At 45.2% G+C, this 19,351-nt stretch overlaps 1 protein-coding gene across 2 annotated transcripts; it reads right to left on the minus strand.

Moving 5' to 3' along the window:
* Window positions 1-1,339: 1,339 nt before the first annotated feature.
* Window positions 1,340-18,826, minus strand: ints1 (integrator complex subunit 1). 2 transcript variants are annotated; one of them, XM_035615587.2, is made up of 48 exons: window positions 18,669-18,826; window positions 18,175-18,304; window positions 17,796-18,086; window positions 17,507-17,703; window positions 17,211-17,348; window positions 16,706-16,865; window positions 16,514-16,619; window positions 16,158-16,344; window positions 15,704-15,849; window positions 15,462-15,603; window positions 15,174-15,350; window positions 14,968-15,076; window positions 14,727-14,847; window positions 14,548-14,625; window positions 14,303-14,460; window positions 14,037-14,151; window positions 13,861-13,952; window positions 13,707-13,767; window positions 13,423-13,620; window positions 12,619-12,748; window positions 12,283-12,462; window positions 11,992-12,141; window positions 11,723-11,902; window positions 11,530-11,634; window positions 11,254-11,421; window positions 10,852-10,963; window positions 10,608-10,766; window positions 10,362-10,508; window positions 10,155-10,253; window positions 9,807-9,931; window positions 9,436-9,690; window positions 9,184-9,343; window positions 8,968-9,099; window positions 8,056-8,224; window positions 7,497-7,620; window positions 7,261-7,376; window positions 6,786-6,873; window positions 6,419-6,669; window positions 4,900-5,029; window positions 4,367-4,500; window positions 4,082-4,274; window positions 3,836-3,960; window positions 3,611-3,720; window positions 3,230-3,343; window positions 3,055-3,125; window positions 2,873-2,964; window positions 2,594-2,703; window positions 1,340-2,460 (listed from the first exon to the last, which is right to left on the minus strand). In XM_035615587.2, the coding sequence occupies exons 2-48, from the start codon at window positions 18,227-18,229 to the stop codon at window positions 2,345-2,347; spliced, it is 6,576 nt and encodes a 2,191-aa protein (XP_035471480.1). In that variant the 5' UTR covers window positions 18,230-18,304; window positions 18,669-18,826; the 3' UTR covers window positions 1,340-2,344. The 2 variants fall into 2 exon arrangements, with proteins under 2 accessions (XP_035471480.1, XP_035471479.1); XM_035615586.2 differs by having other exon boundaries at window positions 14,959-15,076.
* Between the last annotated feature and the right edge of the window lie 525 nt (window positions 18,827-19,351).

Below are 19,351 nucleotides of genomic sequence, written 5' to 3' on the forward strand. Positions count from 1 at the left end.
CTCTTTCACCGTGCGAGGGGGAAAATGCTCAGCGTTTGGACAAATGAGCAGCTGCAGGCGAGGGCACCCGGCCTGGTGCCACGAATAACGGCAGAGGTTGTTAACTTGTCACTGGTCCATCAAGACCATTCAGCAGCCGCTCGGCCCCCACGCCTCCTCCTCCCCCCTCCCTCCCTCCCTCCCTCCTCGTTAGCTGTCACTCATCTCTGTTCCGCCTCACTGCTGCCCAGCCAATGGGATGCTGGCGCCTGACCAAGAGCCCATGGCTGCTGGGACTTGTGTCGTAAGTTTGATTGATAACCATAAACAGAGCTTGTCGGCGAGTTATAGGACACCGTACAGGTGCAATTAACACATCAGACATAAAAAAAAAAATCAAAAAACGGCATTGAGAGATCCTCAGGTATGGTGCATGATGGGTTGAGGACGCGACTTCTGTGCACATATGAACAAAATGTTTAAAGGGAAGGATGTGTTGAATATGCACATCGATTAAAAAGGATTTTGATGTGCCGAGGAACATGTTTGGTTTTTTAAAAAATGCCTTGAGAGGGTTAAACAGGAAGTTTAGGGGTTGATCACTTTGACCTACAGCCTACTGGTTAAATAGAAAATGCTGCATTAATGTACAGACTGATCCACAGCCTCCACTGACCCACCAGTGTGGACACGTCTCACCCTCAACGAGGATCCTTCACCAGGCTTCGTCGTCATCTCCTCCTACATGTAACAAAACACCAGCAACGGTCTTTGCTGCCCCCCCCCCCCCCCCAAAAAAATGGCCAACCCACATCCCATCTTCAAAGCAGCCTTTGGTCTGATTGAACAATTACCGCCATGGTTAATTTAGCATCAATGGCAGCGTCCACTTTCCTAGTTCACCAGCATGCCTGCACGTTTGTTTAACGGATCCCCGCGACTCCCATCAAGAGGTTTTTCCGATGGAGTCAGCGGCGCTCGGCAAAACAACTCACACTTTTCATGGCAAAATGGTTTCCATCACAGCGTGTGCATCGCGCCTTTCATTTGTCCGTTACACCCCAGTGAAGAGCGAGCGCGACCAATGACAGACGTTCTCTGACTTTTATCAGGAGCCAAGAATTATGGGAATGAAATGAAAAGGCCGCAAACCTTCCACCATTTCCTTTAGGTGATAACATGTGTCTTTGAAAGGTAATAATTGGTTCCTGTGAACATTTTTTTTTAATAATTTCAACATTAAACTACTTTCCAATTTAAAGTGTGGTAAAATGTCTCCATTGAGTCGCCGAACTAGTTAACTGTCGACATATGATACTTTCCGACGGTTTAAGATGAATGAAATAAAAAAAAACAAAGATCATTCTGAAAAATGATTTTATTCAGTTCACAGATTCTAGTAACATTAAAGCATCAGGACTTTTTGATTATTTGTTTCAGCTGTTGAAGAAATTCACAAAAAATAATTTGAGCGATGACAATTGTTTTGTACTATGGCTTCTTATTTTTAATAAGTTTCAATTGTTCGGTAATAACAGTCAAAAACTTAAAGACTCAATATTAAACTGCTCCTTATACTCATATTGATGAAAGATCATCAAAACATTTAGGTTTGTATCCAAAAAACATTTGTATTAACATAGTGTGATTTTAATATTAATAATTCATATTCAAACAATTAAAGATATGAAGCCAAAAGTGAAAATATGAGGGCCTATAACAATGAGATTTGTAGTGTCATAAATGTAATAGCTGATAATTTAGCGACTGCAGTGATGTAAAAAATCTCCCTCTAAAGACAGTTTAGTAATTATTTAAATCTAATTGAACCGTTTATTTGACTACTTGTAATATAATGCCATTTACCATATTACCATTTCCAATTATTAAATCGACTGTTTCTATTATTTATCCAACTGGGTGTAGTATGTGTTGAATGACACAATGACATCACCTAATACTGTTCCAGTTCTCCTTATCTTTTTTTCATTACTCGTTCTTGTATTGTCACAATATCAGTTAAAAAATAATTTACATCCTTTTACAGAGTAATAAATGGCCTAATTGTGACTTTACTGCAACAATGGCAATTTCACAGTTTTTAATTATTACATTTCCAGCTCATTTAGAGGGAGTTTTAATACATTCTTTGAAGTCGGCCAAATTATTACACAACTGGAAGCTTCTGGCTCGCTGGAGGACGCTTTAATGTGAACCGTCGACGAGCCGACGAGTCCGGTAATCTGCTGTGATCAAATTAGAGCAACGTTTGAACTAAAAGGCAAAAGGAGGGAAAAAGAAATCCAGCTCCGGAATGCAGAGAAGGAGTGACACTATTTTGGTGCAGTTGTTCACGCTTTTACTGTTATGTTGTTGCTTCCATGTGAAGGACTTTCATGGACTCGGAGATCATGGAACTGGTGTCGATCTGTCCGTAGATTCCCACTAGAAACGCCTTGTGGAGCAGGATGTCTGCGTGTTCTGGAGGGAGGGGGAAAACAAGCTCTTTACATGATACAGATTTTAAAAAAAAAAGGTCTTATGACTATACTGGTGCCCTTGTGACCAGATCACTGTCAACAAGGAGGCGTGTGGCTGAAGAGCTTCTTCTTACCCTGACAGAGAAGCACGTATTCGGGGAGATTCCTGAGCGCAGTCTGCACCACGTCGAAGTTCCCACTGCCCATGCAGTACATGAAAGTTGGCAGGAAGTCTGTTGCCAGGCTGTGGCACAGAAGAAAAAAACAATATACGATTACACGGAGAAAAGAAACTGAACAATGATTAAAATCACTACAGCGTTATTATTACAATCTCCACACACACACGTTTCTTCTCGGTTGCAGTAGGTTCCTCTGCAGGCGGTTTGTCCCCCGAGTGCTCGTGAACTTACCAGGGGTTGTTCTGCATGCAGCGCAGGGCCAGACTGAAGGCCATGTTCCGACACAGCTCCTCAGAGGAAACCATAAGTCTCTGCAGATCGTTCTACAAACAACAGACACACACAGGGTGGTGACGGACGCGTTACACATTGACTGCTGCTGCGCTATTTTTTTCTTTTTTGTTATGACTCACAATGAAGTATTGGATGATCTCTGGGCTCCTCCTCGACTTATCATCCACCTCTGTCAACACTTCCAACACATCTACGGCAGATGCAGAGAAAACAAAATACCTACGCGTTACTCGTTACGAAACAGGATTTAATACACACGACGTGGCATTTTCGGTGGCGGTTTTGTTGCGTTACCCTCGACTGCTTCTCCTCTGGACATCTTTTTCAGGCACATCGTCATGTCGGCCGCGCTCACTGAAACCGAGGCAGATATGTTGACTAGGGGAAGGGAACCGGTCGACATGTCATCTAGAGAAGAGAAGAAGAAAAAAACAATTATTTAGCAAAATGCCTGTGTCTGCAAAAAATGTCTATAAGAAGGGAGACTTTAGATTTTATCCTTCAAATGTAACCATGACGTACAGGATGTATGCTGGTGCAAGGTGGTTATGGTCTATATCTACATCAGCCTCTTACTATTACACTATTTTAAATGTACTCATGTTCCAGGTAAACGAGGGCTCTGTGAAGTCTGTGATGTGTTTCGGACGAAGCCGACATGAAAACCGTGCTCACCCTCTCCATCGTCTGTCGAGACCCCAGCAGAGGAGCTTCTCACTGGCAGAGTGAGTCCGGCCAGCAGAGACTTCAGCTGGACCAGGTCGGGGTTTTCAGCGCATAGGCCCCTAAACAAAACGGTGAAACAGCAAAACAAAATGTTCAACAAAACAAAAAAACATTCATAGTTTAATATGTTACAAATTTATTGTACAAAGGCTACAGTCGGCATGAAATACTAACTGTAAGATGGCAGAGTGCTTCTGTAGATAAGGAATGGCGGCCGCCGCGTTGCGCGTGATGTACTTCTGTGTGAACTGCAGGAATTTGTTGATGAAGACCAAAGGAGAACGTGTCCTCTGAAAGTTCTACAAGAGGGAAGACGCACACACACACACACACAGAGGGGAACTGTGAGTCTAAATCTCTTTTCTCAAAATCGCCTGCCGAAGATTTGAACGTGTGAGCGAGTTGAGTCGAGTCGCCCACCCGAAGGACCTTCATGAACGACAGAAGGCAGTCTTGAAGCGCCCTCTGGTGGTCGCCGTGGAACACCAGCGGCTGCAGCAGCTCCAGGATGGCGAGCACGTTGCTGAAGAAGGTCATGTGGTTCTGCTGCCGGAACTCCTGCATGTTCAGGTGAATGCGACCGTGTAGCAGACCTGCGACCATGGGCAGGTGTCTGTGGAGGAGAGCAAAAAACAGCCACTGTGAGACACTGTGTTCAGTCAACACACAACTGTATGAAATACTTCCTTTTTCTTTTAAGTTCACCTGAGCAAAAGGACGGGGTGCGACACAGCCAGTTTCCTACAGGCCAGGTTGGCATCGGACACGCGGCTCTCCACGGACTTGGTGTCTCCAATGTCAGCGAGCAGAGTGACCAGGCGATGGACGAGGACGTCCAGCTGAGAAATGAAAATAAAACTGTGGTGTCATTGTTTTACATATGGTATTTCAAATAGTAAAGTTCAAACATAAAGCACATTTTCTTTGAGTTGAAATAATAGGGAAAAAATAGTCTCTCTAGACTGATGTTAGAGGGATGTTAGATTATTCTGGGGAAAAGATATTCACTACTTTGGTGATTTGATGATGGCAGTGGCATGATTCATATAATTTTCATACTCAAACTAAACCAAACAAAAACACTGCTCTCTGCGGCGGGATTATCGAAATGTTCCTGCTGTCGTGAGCGCGTCCGACTCGGGACAATCTCCTGCCGTGGTCGTCATATACGTGAAAGCCCAACTGATGCTGTCGATGTCTGAAAACCGCTCGTGTGACCCTGCGGGGCGAATCTTCACCTTGCAGCTGCTGCCGTCTGCCGCCCCTCCGCTGCTGAAGGTGCCGTCCGGCAGGGTAACGTGCTGGATGACCTCGGGGAAATGAAGATAGATCTGCAGCAGCAGGTTCTGGCAGCGCTTGCTCATCGCACTGAAAGACAAAATAAGCAAAGAAAAGGTAAGTGTACTGTTTGCTATGGTTTCGGAACAAGCCACAAGTACAGGAATATGTAACTCACTTTAGGGAAAATACAAGTTATTGTAGGTTAATAAGGAAGTGTGAGACAATAATCCCTGATGTCATTGAGTTCTGTAGCTGGAAGCTTTTCAACCGACAGTGACCATTTTTTGTGCCGCCACAAAAAGTTAGGAACAGCTTTTCACCTCCAGTGACCTCCACTGTTTACTGGAGTTAACAACCTGAAGCTGTTGGATGTTCCCTGTTGGATTTTGTGAAATTCAACTTCCTCCATCTCTTTTCGACTGATTATCAACAAATCTGATACAAGATCAGAGAGTAAGCGAGCGCCATCCGGCGCTTCTCCGTTGTTTCACGTCTTACAAGCGACAATAATTATCGCATTTTAATAACAAAGTAGGCACATGAATAACCGTAATGTAATTCTGCAGTATTTGCCTTTAAGTCACTGTGGTTTCGCACACAATCCTCTTACTGGCTCAGGCTCAGATGACGACCACTCTTCCTCCGACTGAAAAGTTTATTACGGCTATACGTTAAGCAAAACCGGGCGACCTTGACCGAGAGTAAAGAGTCGTTCAACAGTTGATGTGTAATTGGAATAAACACCGGCTTATCTGACAGTGAGCCTCCACGAGAAGAATGCTTAACACACAAGCAAGTGTTTATTCAGCACAAGGCCAAAACCCTTCACTATCAACATCTTTTTAAAAAATTTTATCCCACCATACTTTCACAAGCAACCATTTTCACCAGCAGCTTAGTCGTACTTAAAACGCTTTAATTCGGGAAGCTAATTTTGCCTGACCTTGGCCAAAGTTTCCTCATTAAAGTGGTTTAATAACCAGAGACGCGCTCATGAAAGGAGTTTTTTTTGCCTCCACAAAGAGTTGCACCCTGATCTCTGACAGCTAAGTCAGCGCAGGAATTCACAACACAGGCAAGTTTGGAGCTCCAGCCTTAATCCTCCCGGCTTCATTATAATAACACTGAGCATTTAAAGAGATCACAGTGTAGACGACTTCTGCTGGTTTTAATTTCACACCAATAGACCTAATTATCGAGTTTCCCCTGGTCCGCGGCATTGTGGCTGACAGAGGAAAGATCATCTGCGCCGAGAAGGAAAAATCTAGTGCGATTTTTTACTCCCAAGTTTATCAGCACGCCATAACAGGGAGGAGAAAGGAAAAAAAATAGCCTCACTGTTTGAGGCTAATTAGAAAGAACAATACAAAGTGTGGAAAACGGTTGGTCTGAGCACTTTTCATGAACCTTATACCATAAAAATGTGAGGAACATATGCGTCTTTGGCTGTGGAGGGAAGAGAGTGACACGGCTCACCTGTCCTCCCACTTCTTTGTGCAGCTGATGAGATACTCGGAGACCTTCTTGATGTTTTCCAGATCTCCGTTGCAGTAGGAGTGAATGAGCGGCAGCCGGGACTGGATGAGGGAGCGCGAGGCCTGGTCCACGCCGCCCTTGTCGTCGTGTTGCTGGTCACGACCGTTGAGCTCCGACTCGGACAGGATCAGGTCCACCAGGCTGACGAGCTCCTCCGAGCTGAGGCGCAGCACAAACTTCTCGGTTTTCTTCTGCGCAGAGGAAAAGATACAAACGTCATCATCAGCTTCATTCGTAAGCAGAATGAAACTGCCTCCTGTTTCTGAGGATTTTCTCTCTAATGTTCGAGGGATTTTCGATTTTTTACCTGAGGGATCTTCTGGTCACGTCCTTGCCAGATACGCGGGATGTGGCTGCACGCCCACAGGAAGTCCAGAGCGGACGAAGGGTCCAGTCTGAAAAAAGTTATGCAGATATCAAACATAAGTTCTCTCTGAAAAAAAAAAAAGCTGAGTAAAATCTAATTTGTCTACATGTTCTTTTAGTCTGTATCCTTACATTTTTTAAATTATAATGTGTGGGTGTAGGTATGGGCACATGAAGATGTAAATTTATAAATATGCAACATGTATGATAGGCTGCACATGTATGTGTGTAAATGTATGTATATGCACCCTCATACTGACTATTCACACTATTGTGTGAATTGTGGAATATAGAAGTAGTGGTAGTATATATATATATATATATATATAAATAAATAAATGTATGTTTTAATACTAGAACTAAATATCAGACTAAACCGTTGCTCAGAAAATGTTAAACAAAATAGACAGACGTACTTGTAGTCTCGCCGCTTGCTGAGAAGAGCACCGATGCACTGAAGGAGGGTGGACCAGTTTGACTGATGTGTGAGCAAGGCCAGAAGATAAGGTCTGTATGCAGGGGTGCCTCGTACCTGGAATAGAGGGGGGGAAAAAAAAAAAAGGATGCATAAGCGACGCCAAGCGAACACACAACTCAATGTATAATTATGTTCAGCGTGTGGTACAGTATCTGCTGGCAACGATTATCTCACTTTGTTGAGGGCGAACAGTAGCTTCTGCTGCAGGTCGGGACACACCGACGTGACCTCGGGGTCGAGATGCTCCACCCAGTCGACGAGCAGCCCAGAGCTCAGCCCCGACTTCGTCACCTCAGAGCTGCAGGCAAAAGGTCAAACTCAACGGGTTAACTCAAAACATCTCAACGCTTCATCTCCTACAGCTTTAATCATGACCTCAGAGCAAAGTCGTGAGCAACACATGCAAGAAGAAACAGAACAATTATAAACAGAACCGAACCTGGTTGCTTTCAATGCTGCTCAGAAAAAGCCTGATAAAAATGTTGCAGACAGAAGCAACATGGCTCCTACAGTTAAATCAAGTTACCGCAAAGTATTTGGAGATTTTCGCAGCGTGTGAATCAGAAAAGCCAACGTAAAGCTGCAAAAAACCAATTAAAACTTCCTCAACCAAATCCAACAGCAGTTTACTAGCACAAGGCCGCAGACAGTAGGCGGCAAGTGTTTGTCAGTTAGTCAAAGATTAACGTTCCTTTGCGTGAGTTGAAGGGGGGGATATAATTGCGGCGCTCACTTGTTAGAATCCACTTCCTTCTTCACGCCTTGCTCCTCGGTTTCTTGAAGCAGCAAGGAGATCACCATGGCGACGGGGCCGGCCGTCCCGTTCTGCGTGCCCACGGTCATCAACAGAGACAGCAGCTCCTCCAAGTATGGCGACTTCACCTCCATCAGCCCTTGTAGCACTGAACAAATCAAAAATAAATAATAAAACTGTTCTTCTTAGTAAAAAGATCGTTGACTGACTTAAGGGCGTCTTCGTGTCATAATGAAGGCCACAATACACTGTATTATATATATGAATATGTTAAATTCAAGGCTTGTTGTTATAAAAAGTTGTTCTTTTTATAGCATATCACTCTTTTTTTAAACTAAAAATATATGTTTAAAATATATACATATTTTTTATATAACTGGTAGTTATGATTTGAAATTGCACCTTCTTACTTCTGCTGTACTGAAAACACAAAACTCTTGATCACCATAATCAATATAAAAAAGGTAAAAGTTGTAAAATATTTAGTACTTGATGAGCAACTAATCAGCTGCCAAGAGGTTATGTGATTGGTTTGGTTTGTCGGTTTGTCTTTTAATCAAAATGTTATGGGCTTGATATGTCTTGGCCATGATAATTTAAATTTTTTCCAGAAATTTTGATGTAGGCATATTTTTGAAAGATTGGTCATCATTGCAAGAGGCAAACCTTGAAAAGTCATATCTACACAAATACTGTACATAACATTATACAAAATGTGTCTGTCAGATGGAGATGGGAATGGAAGTTTGGGGTTTAACTGTATATATATGGAGTTTTGCTCAGCATTGGCGAAGATCTGAGTGTTCTTGTTAAGATGGTAAAAAATAAACTTTCATCGGGCAGTACAAACAAATTCAATGCACATTCACACCAACAAAACTCCGTTAATACCTTTGCCAATGAGCTCTGCTTCTGCGTTACATCTGTCTCCAGCTTTCAGCATTGCAATGACGGCTCTCAATGGCCCTTCAGTGTCTCTGCGATACGCCAACGCCTCAGCCAGGTGGAGGAAACCTGTCCGCACTGCGGGGCAAAGACGCTTATCACTCACTGTACACAAAAAGGACCAACCAGCATCTGAAACGAGAAATAATGGAGGGTGCTCACCGTCATTGTGCCTGTGTGTGTGAGAGTTCTGGCCAGCGAAAGATCTGAGCAGAGTCTTCAGTGGTCCTGCCTCCACAGTCGGGTTGTCTAACCAGATTAACATCTCAACCACGACCTTGAGGAACAGTGAGGAGAAGGTAACGTCCTGGGACACGAGACGCTGCAGAGAAAACAAAAATGTTAAGCAGGAGAAAACAGAAAGAAATATTGTAATTAAGTGTTTGAAGAATCAGCTTTAGGATTATGTCTTACCTGATAGAGGTGAAGTTGGCGCATGAGCGGACAGGAGAGGGCGTGGCTGCGGTGCATTGACATGACGATAGGCCCCGCGTGGGCAGAGGTGAGCAGGGCGGCAAAGGCCTGGAGGAGGCGAAACGCCAACCCACCCTGCTGAACCTGGCCCTGTTTGGCCCGCATCAGCTCTTTAGCCAGGGCCTGCTGCAGGGCCAGGGAGAGCTGGCTGGGGGGCGGGCCATGCCAGCGAGGGTCCACCTTCAAGGGGAATATCTGTCGAGGTGAAGGAAACAGACATAATTTCAACTGTCAAAGAAACAGTTTAGAATACATAAGATTGAACAACTTTTGATCGGAGACGGTGTTCAACCTCGGTAGCCGAATCGTACCTGAAGCAACATGCCAGTGAGATCGTCTTCGGGCCCGACGGCAGGAAGCTGACTGGCCGCTCTCATCTTAACAGAGCTGTGGGGCGTTTCCACGGTAACTTTGGCCTTACTTGTTTCAGCGGAATCTGATAGGACGTAAATTTGATCACTTATCATTCAGTTCTCGTAGCTTTTTGTTACATTACAAAAAACTATGCAATGTAATATTCTATTTAAGTATAAAAGTATAAGGATTTACAGAACATTTTAATATTGTTAAACACTCTGAGGGATGTGACTAAACATTTAATTATGATAATTATTGTTAATTATAAGTCGCAATTGCACAGAAACAATAAAGTCACTGACCTCTGCTCGGAGGAAGAGAGGAGCTCAGTAAAGAATGGAAAGTGTGCCCCCCAGTGGCCCCTCGCTCATGTTGCACCTCAACCAGGTGGGCCATGTAGTCTGTTGCACAGGAAACAGAAAATGAGATTAACAAATAAAGATTTAGCACAAATCTTTTGAATCTTAAAACGATCAAAGAGCAGCAGAATGTCTGCTGAAGACACTTACGCTTGTCCATGATGTTCTCCTCAAGAGACTGCGGGTCTTGGGAAACGGCCTGATCCAGGTACTGCAGCAGTTTGCTCATGCTGGACACGGGGATGCCGAAGGACTGAACGAACAGCAGCAGCTGCTGAGGCTCCAGGTCGTGCAAAGCTGAGGGGGAAAAACGTGCATTGAAGAGTAGATAAAAGAACCTATTGACCACGTGAGCCATTTTCAGTTTGTTTTTTCGCAGGTTACAAGAAGTTGTACCTGCGTCGACCAATCGAGAGACCTCTGATCGGATCATCCTCAGTTTCAGCCAATCGGGCAGCAGGAGGGCCTCCTCTGAGGTGTCAACCAGGAAGGCGGTGGGCAGGGGTTTCTTGTCAGGGAACCAAATGTCCAAAAGAGCATAGAAATCGCTCTCTCCTGTAAAAACGAAACACACACATATGCAATAGTAATAATGTTCTCTTCCAATGCAAATACAGAAGTGTGACAGAGACAGGATTACCTTTTGGCGGCCCCAGAGTCAGCAGGATGACCATGGCGTGGACCACAAGGATGTGCATGGTTGCAGTCTCTCCTGTAGTCCAACGCAAAAACACCTGGTCTTGAGATTCAGACTAAAAACAAAACAAAAAAAAAAATATGTTTGTCAATCACAAGTTATCATTTGAATCCATCCTCTTCTTAATAGTTTGATGCCCACAGACGTCAAAAACAAATACATTTGCAGTTGCAGATTAAATTAATTTCGTCTTTGTCCAGCAAGCTTGCTGCTACCTGCTGCATTTGTTTTTTGTCCTTCACTGCATCAAGATTTGCCAGGTAACTAGGCTTGACTGAAAAAAGATTCTAGGTAAGTGGATCACGCAGTGAGAAAGATTCCCATAGTGCTGTGCCTTGCACTCACCCAGCTGTAAAGATCCTCGCCGTCTTTGGTTTTCCTCATCCTCTTGATGTAAGCGGAGAAGATGGTGAGGAAAGCGGAGAGCACGGCGTCGGACTCGGGTCTGGTGGAGTGTTTGCAGAACAGGCTGTTCATGATGGTGGAACGTTCCACGATCAGCCGGGCAATGTCCTGCGGAGAACGACACGAAAACCAGATTCACGTCAGCACTGATCTATGAAAACAAGAGTTAAAAAAAAAAAAAAACACATTCAAGTTTATGCAACTCGCTGCATTTACCAGAGCAAGGTCATTATGAGAAGCCTGCTCCTCCACTGGTGCATGCTGGGATAGGTAGATGAGGTAGGCACTGATGGTCTGTGGATCGGTCTCCATGTGAATGGCCTGCAGTGGAGCAAGACAAGACATGCGTCAAACACCTTTACCTTTATCTTCAGTTATGGACAGTTCACTGCTAGAGTCAGACGCTGACCTGTTGCAGAGCGGTGGACGTCATGCCCCTGACGCTGTCAAACAAGGGGAGCTTCGGGAGGTCCTGCAGCAGCCACTGGTAACCTGGCAACAGCTCAGCATCTGCCGAGTCTTCCTCCATGGGCTGCTCCCGCTCGTCTCCGTCCTTCAAGCCTCCTTCGGTCAGCACCAATGACAAACCCTGCAAATAATATACAATAATACAATTATATTTTGTTATTTTTAAACAAAATAGCAACACAAAGCTACTAGAGATTACATGATGTTTACCTTCATAGCTAGGACTCTCGATGCCACCTGAGAAGAGCTGAGACGACGCAGGAAATAATCCAGCACTTCACACGTTGTCTGTTCGTCGGCTTTAGGACCTAACAAGAGATCCTGCAGTCGTTCGAGCAGCTGCCGTTGCTTTTGTTGTCGCTAAGAGGAAGAGGATTCAAGATTCACTCAAGAGACAGTAAGTCCAATTTTGTATCCAACTACAAAGATGTATGATTAAATACGGGTAATGTGAATTTTATAAAAAAAAATAGGAGATCTCAAGTTTAATCATCGACTTACTTGTCTCTTCTTGGCCCTCTGCTCTTTGCTCTCTGCTTCATCATCATCGTCTATTGGCAGACTCTCATCTGCAGCATCGTGCAGAAGGAATTCACACAGGCACTGCACTGGGAGCACGTCCAAGGAACCCTCGCTGGACTGGACCAGATCAGCCAACCATGGCATGGACTGAGAGGAAGCCTGTGAAGGAAGGAAAACATTACAGTACTAACAGGACAAACGGTGACGCTAGACGCTGTTATTTCCTCTTAAATTAAACAGGCTACGTGGTTTTAAACTCAGTTCATCTGTCCTGGGTCAATACCACCACTCTGTATATATGGACGTTGACGTTACCTGTCGCTGAATGATGTTGAGCAGGAAGTCTGGGTTGCGGCTGCGGCAGAGGAGGTGTCCCAGACGCAGGGACTGGTTGAGGGTTTTTAGTTGCTCCTGGAACTGCGGTGGAGGTCGACGAGGAGGACCCCTGAGGACAAAAAATAAACATCAGTCCTTCCTCCAGTGACACAACTGCCATAATTTTTTTTGCAGAGTAATACAGGAGTTTGAGAGTGACACCTCATTGCCTCTAAAAGAAACCAAATTGAGCCGTGAACAGCTAAAGCCTGAAGTTCCATCTTTCAGCAACTTTTATTGGGTAACAACTGAGGCCTTTTTCTGAAATTACAAATTATCATATAACATAACTGACTATTTTATTAAACCTTTTTGCAGGACTTTTGATGCAATTCTTTTAAAATGTACCATGACCTTAAGTGGAATATCTAACAGTGGTGGGAATAATGTATACTGTCATTATACATGATATTACACTTGCCATCACTTACACAAAAACACATCTTTTACAGGAAACCCTCTTAAATGATTTTTTAATATTTGTTTTATTACTTTCTTTTGTTATTTTTTTTATTTTTGTTTTGTTCTGTGCAGTTTTATTCCCATGTATATTATAAAGCATTTTGTAACCTTGTTTAGATCAATGCTTATTTTGATAATTATGAGAAATGCAAGATAAATGATCGGTGTATAGATTTCTGTATATATTATTCAAGTCAAATAGGTAATTTCAGAAGGTTCTGGTGTATAAATCACAAGTGTATTAAGTCACGCGCTGTGAAACAGTTCCTCTTAGTGTCTTACTGTGGGTCCAGACTGGTGAGCTGAGACAACAGCAGACTGTTGCTCTCGGTGATCGTCTGTTTGGTGGACGCTGCGGCCAAGTGGCTCTCGAAGGCTAGAATCTCTTGTTTCTCCCGTTGGGAGATCTGCAGCTCGCGGTTGATCATCTCCGTCTTCGTGTCCTCGTCCGTGATGGTGCACGGAGGGTAGGTGTAGTTACTACACACACACAGAGACGTGTGTTAAGTCAAGCTTCATGAGACAAACTCGGAATTATTTGACTCTAAATTAAAACCTTTACGTACTTTGTCATAACCATCTCCATGAGCATTTTCAGCGTTGGGTAACCATCCCAGGCAGCCAAACCTAAATGGAAAAGAAATGTAATGACAATATTTCAAAAGACACGATTTTAAAGAAAAAATTATCTTATGTGTGAAACATCATTTTCAAACGTACCTATCCTCTGAGGATTAAATGCAGCCACCACAAGCAGCAGCTGCCACGCCTTCCAGTAGAGGGTGGATATCGCCAGATTTGGTGGTTGGTACCTTAAAACACAAGGAGTCAATTATTATTCTCGACTCGTAAAACAGTATAGCTTATAAGTGTTTTTAAAAAGACATTGGACGTACCCCGCTGGCAGCTGAATGTTCTCTGGGTGATGGTATGTGCACAGGTTCAGCACCGCATCGATGAGTTGAATCCTCTCCACTCTCAGCACCTCCAGATCAGTTGAGCTGATATGATCTGATAACAAACAGTCAGTCAGCTGTGCTGCTTTAAACCGCCAAGAATCAGATCACGCATTTCCCTTTGCAGCGGATAAAATTTGAATATGGTGAAGCCTCTTTAAGAAAACTCAATAAATTGGTTGTGCCGAAAGCGGAGCCTCACTCACCGTCGGACTGAACTCCGGCAGCCCTCTTCACCAGGTGGTCTGCCAGCTCCATGGCATCGGCCGGGCCCAGGGGCAAGTCGCGGGACAGGCCGATCACCAGAATGCGCATCAGCGTGTCCTCCAACAGCGGCACCTCGGAGCAGAGGCGAAGGAAGAAACTGAGGGAAGAAAATAAATCAGTTTAGTAAAAGAAACAGGCTGCATATAGTTTTAGGAAGAGAACAAAAACGTGTAGGGAGACTCACTTTCTGTCACTCTCAGGAGGCCAGTTGTCCCACTTGTAATATGTTTCGGGTTGCTCGGTGAAAAGCACCTTGTGAAGGCTGCGGGGACGTGAGAGAGATGATGATGATAAATCATGTTTAACGTAAATGGAAACAACATTAGTTTAGCACAACCTGTTCAGAGACAGGCAGATACCGACCAGTGGACGTAGTCCTTTGCGCCGACTTTGCTGATGGTGGGGACCACGGTGTGGAGCCACCACACGGCGTCTCTCTGTATGGCGGCGATCTGATTCTGGAACGACCTCAGGCCCTCCAGATCTGTTAAAACAACAACCCCCAAAAAACAGACACGTATAAGACAAAAATAAAGGAAATACCTAAAAATGCTTTATTGTTGGTGAATATGTGCAAATTAGAAAAATAACACACAGGACTCACTCTTCTTCTCGCCTTTGTCCCAAGCTAAGCCGGCTTCTTTGACCTGAGCGGTGATGCCCAGCATCATGGAGACGGTCAGCAGATCCGTCACCTGGATAACAAAACGCTCCTTCAAGGGAGAGACGACGACAAACAGTCCAGAGTCAAACGTGAACACAATGACGATTACAGCTACAACGACTGAGGGGCTTTTTATATGTGCTTACTTTGAACTCCATGTCCACGTAAGTGGCCTCCTTCCTCTCCTGCATTAAGCCAAAGCAGAAGGACTGGAAGTTAATCTCGTGCTTGGTCTGCTTGATGATCTCTCTCAGCAGAGCTCGGGAGGCGCGCAGGTAATCGTCCTTGTTGGTCAGCAGGTCCTGGAAAACCATTGCCAAGAACTGCAGGCAAGAAGGGGGGCGGGGAGAATGAAACAAAAGAATTTAAGGTGTAGAATTTAAAAGCTTAAAGATGAAAACAGAAAGAAAATGATTTCTGGGTTCAGGTTTTACCTTCGGAGCCTGCTCTGGGCTGTGCTGGAGCACCGTGTGGAGAACTTGCATGTTGTTGGGATTCCTGGCATTGGACAGCTCATTGAAGATCACCAGCTTCACCATGGTGGCCAGGTTGTCTCTGTGTGCGTTCAGCAGCTCCCTGGAGAGTCGCATACCAAAAACACAAAGTCAGTAAGTGTGAGTCACAGAGTTTGACGCCAAAAGACAAAAAGAAGTCAAGACAAAACGAGGCTCTGCACCTGACACACAGCATGTAGTGGTTGAGGAGCACTTTGGGTTTGAGGCGGATCTTGATCAGGTTGGAGATCACCTCCATGTCGTCCGCTCCATGGGTGTTGCTGTTCATACACATGGACATGAGGAGGTCTTGGGCCGGCCGAGTCAGCTGCATGTATTCAAAACACAAGGAAGAAAATCAAATCATGTTCATGAACAAAAAATTGTCTGTCTCTTTCAATTCACAAATGATACAATGGAACAAAATTTGCATAAACATACATTCACTTTAAATGATCTATAACTACAAAAAATGTACGATTATATTTCCTTATTATGGAAGTATGGACTCAAGATTCAATTCCCAAATGCAGCATCTCACAGCTCTCAGCTACAGCCAGTGATATACTGTGAATTAGAGCCTCGCACGTGTCGGTTTATTCCAGGGATCACTGTCCCAGGGTCTCGCTCTCTCACCTTTGGGTTCTGGAGCCACATCTCCAGCCGCTGCACGGCCATGAGTCGCGCCTCTTTGTAGCCGCACGTGGCCGTGAGCAGACGCAGCAGGTTTCGGGACACGTTGTCCATCGGCTGCCTGCGGTTCAGCTGATCCCGGAGGACGTCTAGCACATAGTCCTCCACGCTCTCAGACAGTTCCTCATACCTGCAGTTTCCCAGAGGGCGGGACAAAAAAGGTTCAGTTTTTGCAGAAATCATAAGTCAAACTGTGATAGATTCATTCAAGTTTTAAGATCTTGTCATTGAGAGTAAAACAATTAAAGCTGCATTGAATCTAAAGCTTGCGCACAAATCTATGTGGGTCGCTCTCATACCTCGGCATCACCTGCCCCTCGTCCTCAGGGCTGAGCTTCTCCTCGGCGATCAGCAGTTCAGTCTGGCTGTCGTCGTCATCAGGAGTTGAGGGGTGTGGGCTGCTACCTACAAAAGCCGAAAAAGCTCCATTACCAACCAGCACTTGTTTTCTGCACACTGTAATTCCCGGAACTGTGTTATCATCAACGTACCTGCACTCAGATCTCCAGCGGAGCGGCCAGTGTCAGCCTGCAGCAGCATACTCTTCGGGGGCATCTTTGTGCCAAAAGCCGTCTGGATGTTGTCGACAAAGTTCTTGCAGTGAGAACTGTCCACCCAGATTCTTTCCCCCAGCGAGTCCTCTATGTACACCTGCAAATACATTTCAGAGTGGAAAAAATGAAAAGTTCATGCAAAGGTACAAAAAAAAACCTTTTAAAAAGGAATGTATAAGTTTTGTTTCCACCACAGGAACTTTCCTCAGGAACTAGGACACTTTTGCAGGAACTATGTGTGTTTCCACCGCAATCAAGTTCAAGGGAAATCTTTTTATCCCCCAAAAGTCTCTGCGGTGGGAACGCACAGAGTTCCTGCGAAGGTTCCTTAATTCCTGGAGGTCCCTGCAGTGGCAAATTAGGTGATGGAAAAAAGTTCCAGGTACTTCCGGTCGAAATGCGGCTTGTTGACGTGTGTTTGACCGAGTAGGAGATTACTCACTTTAACAAAGATCTCCGGCCAGTTCTCGTCCTCCTCGTAGGCGGCCATCAGCAGATTGCAAGTGAGAACGGACACCAGGCTGTTGCCCTTCGCTTTGAAGTTGATGGAAGCGTCCCGACGCAGCAGGCTGCACAGGGCCTGGTGACAAAGAGCAGGAGTCAAGTCAGCGAGCAAGTACTAAAAAAATCAACAACAACATCTGTGAGGTTCACCTAAGAAACCAAGTTTACCTGTCTTTAAAAGACTTAGTTAAATAATAATATATTACAGCATAATACTGCCGCGAGCACTCTCACCTCAATGATTCCTTCGGTTGCAAAGACGTTGGGCTTGATCTTGGCGAGGAACATGAGGCTGAGGTACAGCGTGATGTCGGGTTTGGCTCGGTTCAGCTTGAGCTGCTTCACCGCTCCGCACAGAAGCCCCTCGATGCGATCGTCGTTGCCCTCGGACTCGGCCGCCTCGATCTCGTCCAGCAGCACCGCCGGCGACACTGCAATCACAAAGGAAAGAGAGAGAGGTGATTCAACTCTCCGTGTAATAACTGGGCGAAGGGGTCGGAGGCATCTCCACGTAGGGACGTACCTTCAATAGGCACCACTGACGGCTCCTTTATCGAGGGAGAAATTGACCTCTTGTCCGCAGCTGCCACGTCGGCCAGTCTCCCCAGGGCGCTGACCGGAGGCGTGGTGGACAGCTTGGGGCGCTTGGTGAGGCCGGACAGGCCTGACGAGGAGGGCAAGGCGGTGGACGTCTCTCTCTTGCGGTCCGCCGGTAAACCTGTGGACGCGGGTTTCAGGAGGACCGCGGGGGCTTTGGGCTCCGCGCCCTGGCTCTTCGATCCGAGGGCGATGAAGTCCCCCGGCGGTGGGTGACCTGTGGACGAGCAGACAGAAGTTGTGATCTGGTTCTCACGCAGCTTGTCACCTTCACTGTGGAGGACACTGGCTGGCCGGCGTCGCACCTGAGGGTTTGGCAGCGCTGGGGCGCCGGAGAGTTGTTGGTTTGGGACGATTCATCTCGACTGACGGGCACAAGGCGGAACCACAGTCGCCGCAGGTGGAGCAGGGGGTCGTCGCCTAGTTGAGATTCATCTGCGAGTGCACGGGACACAAAGAGACGCGGGATAAACGGACGTAAAGCGCGTATCTATTCGAGCTGATGTAGCTGTTAGCTGTTAGCATCGCCTAGCTAGCCGCGCTCAGTGTGGTTAAACGAATCAGAACCAAACATTAGCGTTAAAGACGAACCGGGGTAAAACATTTATGTTCAACCTATAACGTTGAATCAATATTTGTAGTTATGAGACATAAAAGATAAAGGACATAAATGCGGCTGTTAGCATCTGGACTTAGCCTACGTGTATGAAGCACTGACAGCGACCTGGCACTAATCCACGGCACATAAACAAACTTATTTTGGGATATTGTGTCGTATGAACGTCAAAAAGCAGCTCACTTGTTCAATGGGCTTCATGTAACGGGTCGTTGTCAATCTGAACGCTGCACTTGACACAAAAATACAACGTAAATGAGACGCATCGCTAACACACAGACAGAGCCATGTTAGCTCTGTTGTCGTCTTCTTCTTCTTCTTCTTCTTCTTCTTTACGGTATTGAACTCAATGGTGCAAGTCGCCACCTAGTGGACAGGAGTGTCGGGCAGTGCTGTTAGGTTATTGGACGACATCGACCCCACGATGCAGATACTAACGCTTCCAGATTAGTAGACATTGAAAACCCAATTGTATAAATAAACAGAACTTCAGTTTCCCCTGCAAGTACAATATTACCTGATGTAATTTGACCTTTACTGAACAATTCAACAACAATGACAACTTTGACTACTTTTCTCAGTACAATGCAGCACCAGGAAATTGCCAGCAGATGTCCTCACCATGACTGTATCAAACACTTCAGAACAGTGACTCATGTTAAGGCACAGCTGCATTCATGTGGTTGAGTCAGTGATTGCGAAAACTTTTGTTTTTCCCCCCAAGCGTCAGCAGATTATTTTGCCATGTCATCATCGTAATTACAGTCACCGTTATTTCTGTATCCATCACCGTTACACTTCCCACAACTAATTATTCTCACATTAGAGCTGTCGGCGTCAGTGCACCTGACACTTTTTTCTAATTA

This window comes from Scophthalmus maximus, chromosome 17 (assembly GCF_022379125.1).
Source record: "Scophthalmus maximus strain ysfricsl-2021 chromosome 17, ASM2237912v1, whole genome shotgun sequence".
In the NCBI taxonomy this organism is placed as follows: domain Eukaryota; kingdom Metazoa; phylum Chordata; class Actinopteri; order Pleuronectiformes; family Scophthalmidae; genus Scophthalmus; species Scophthalmus maximus.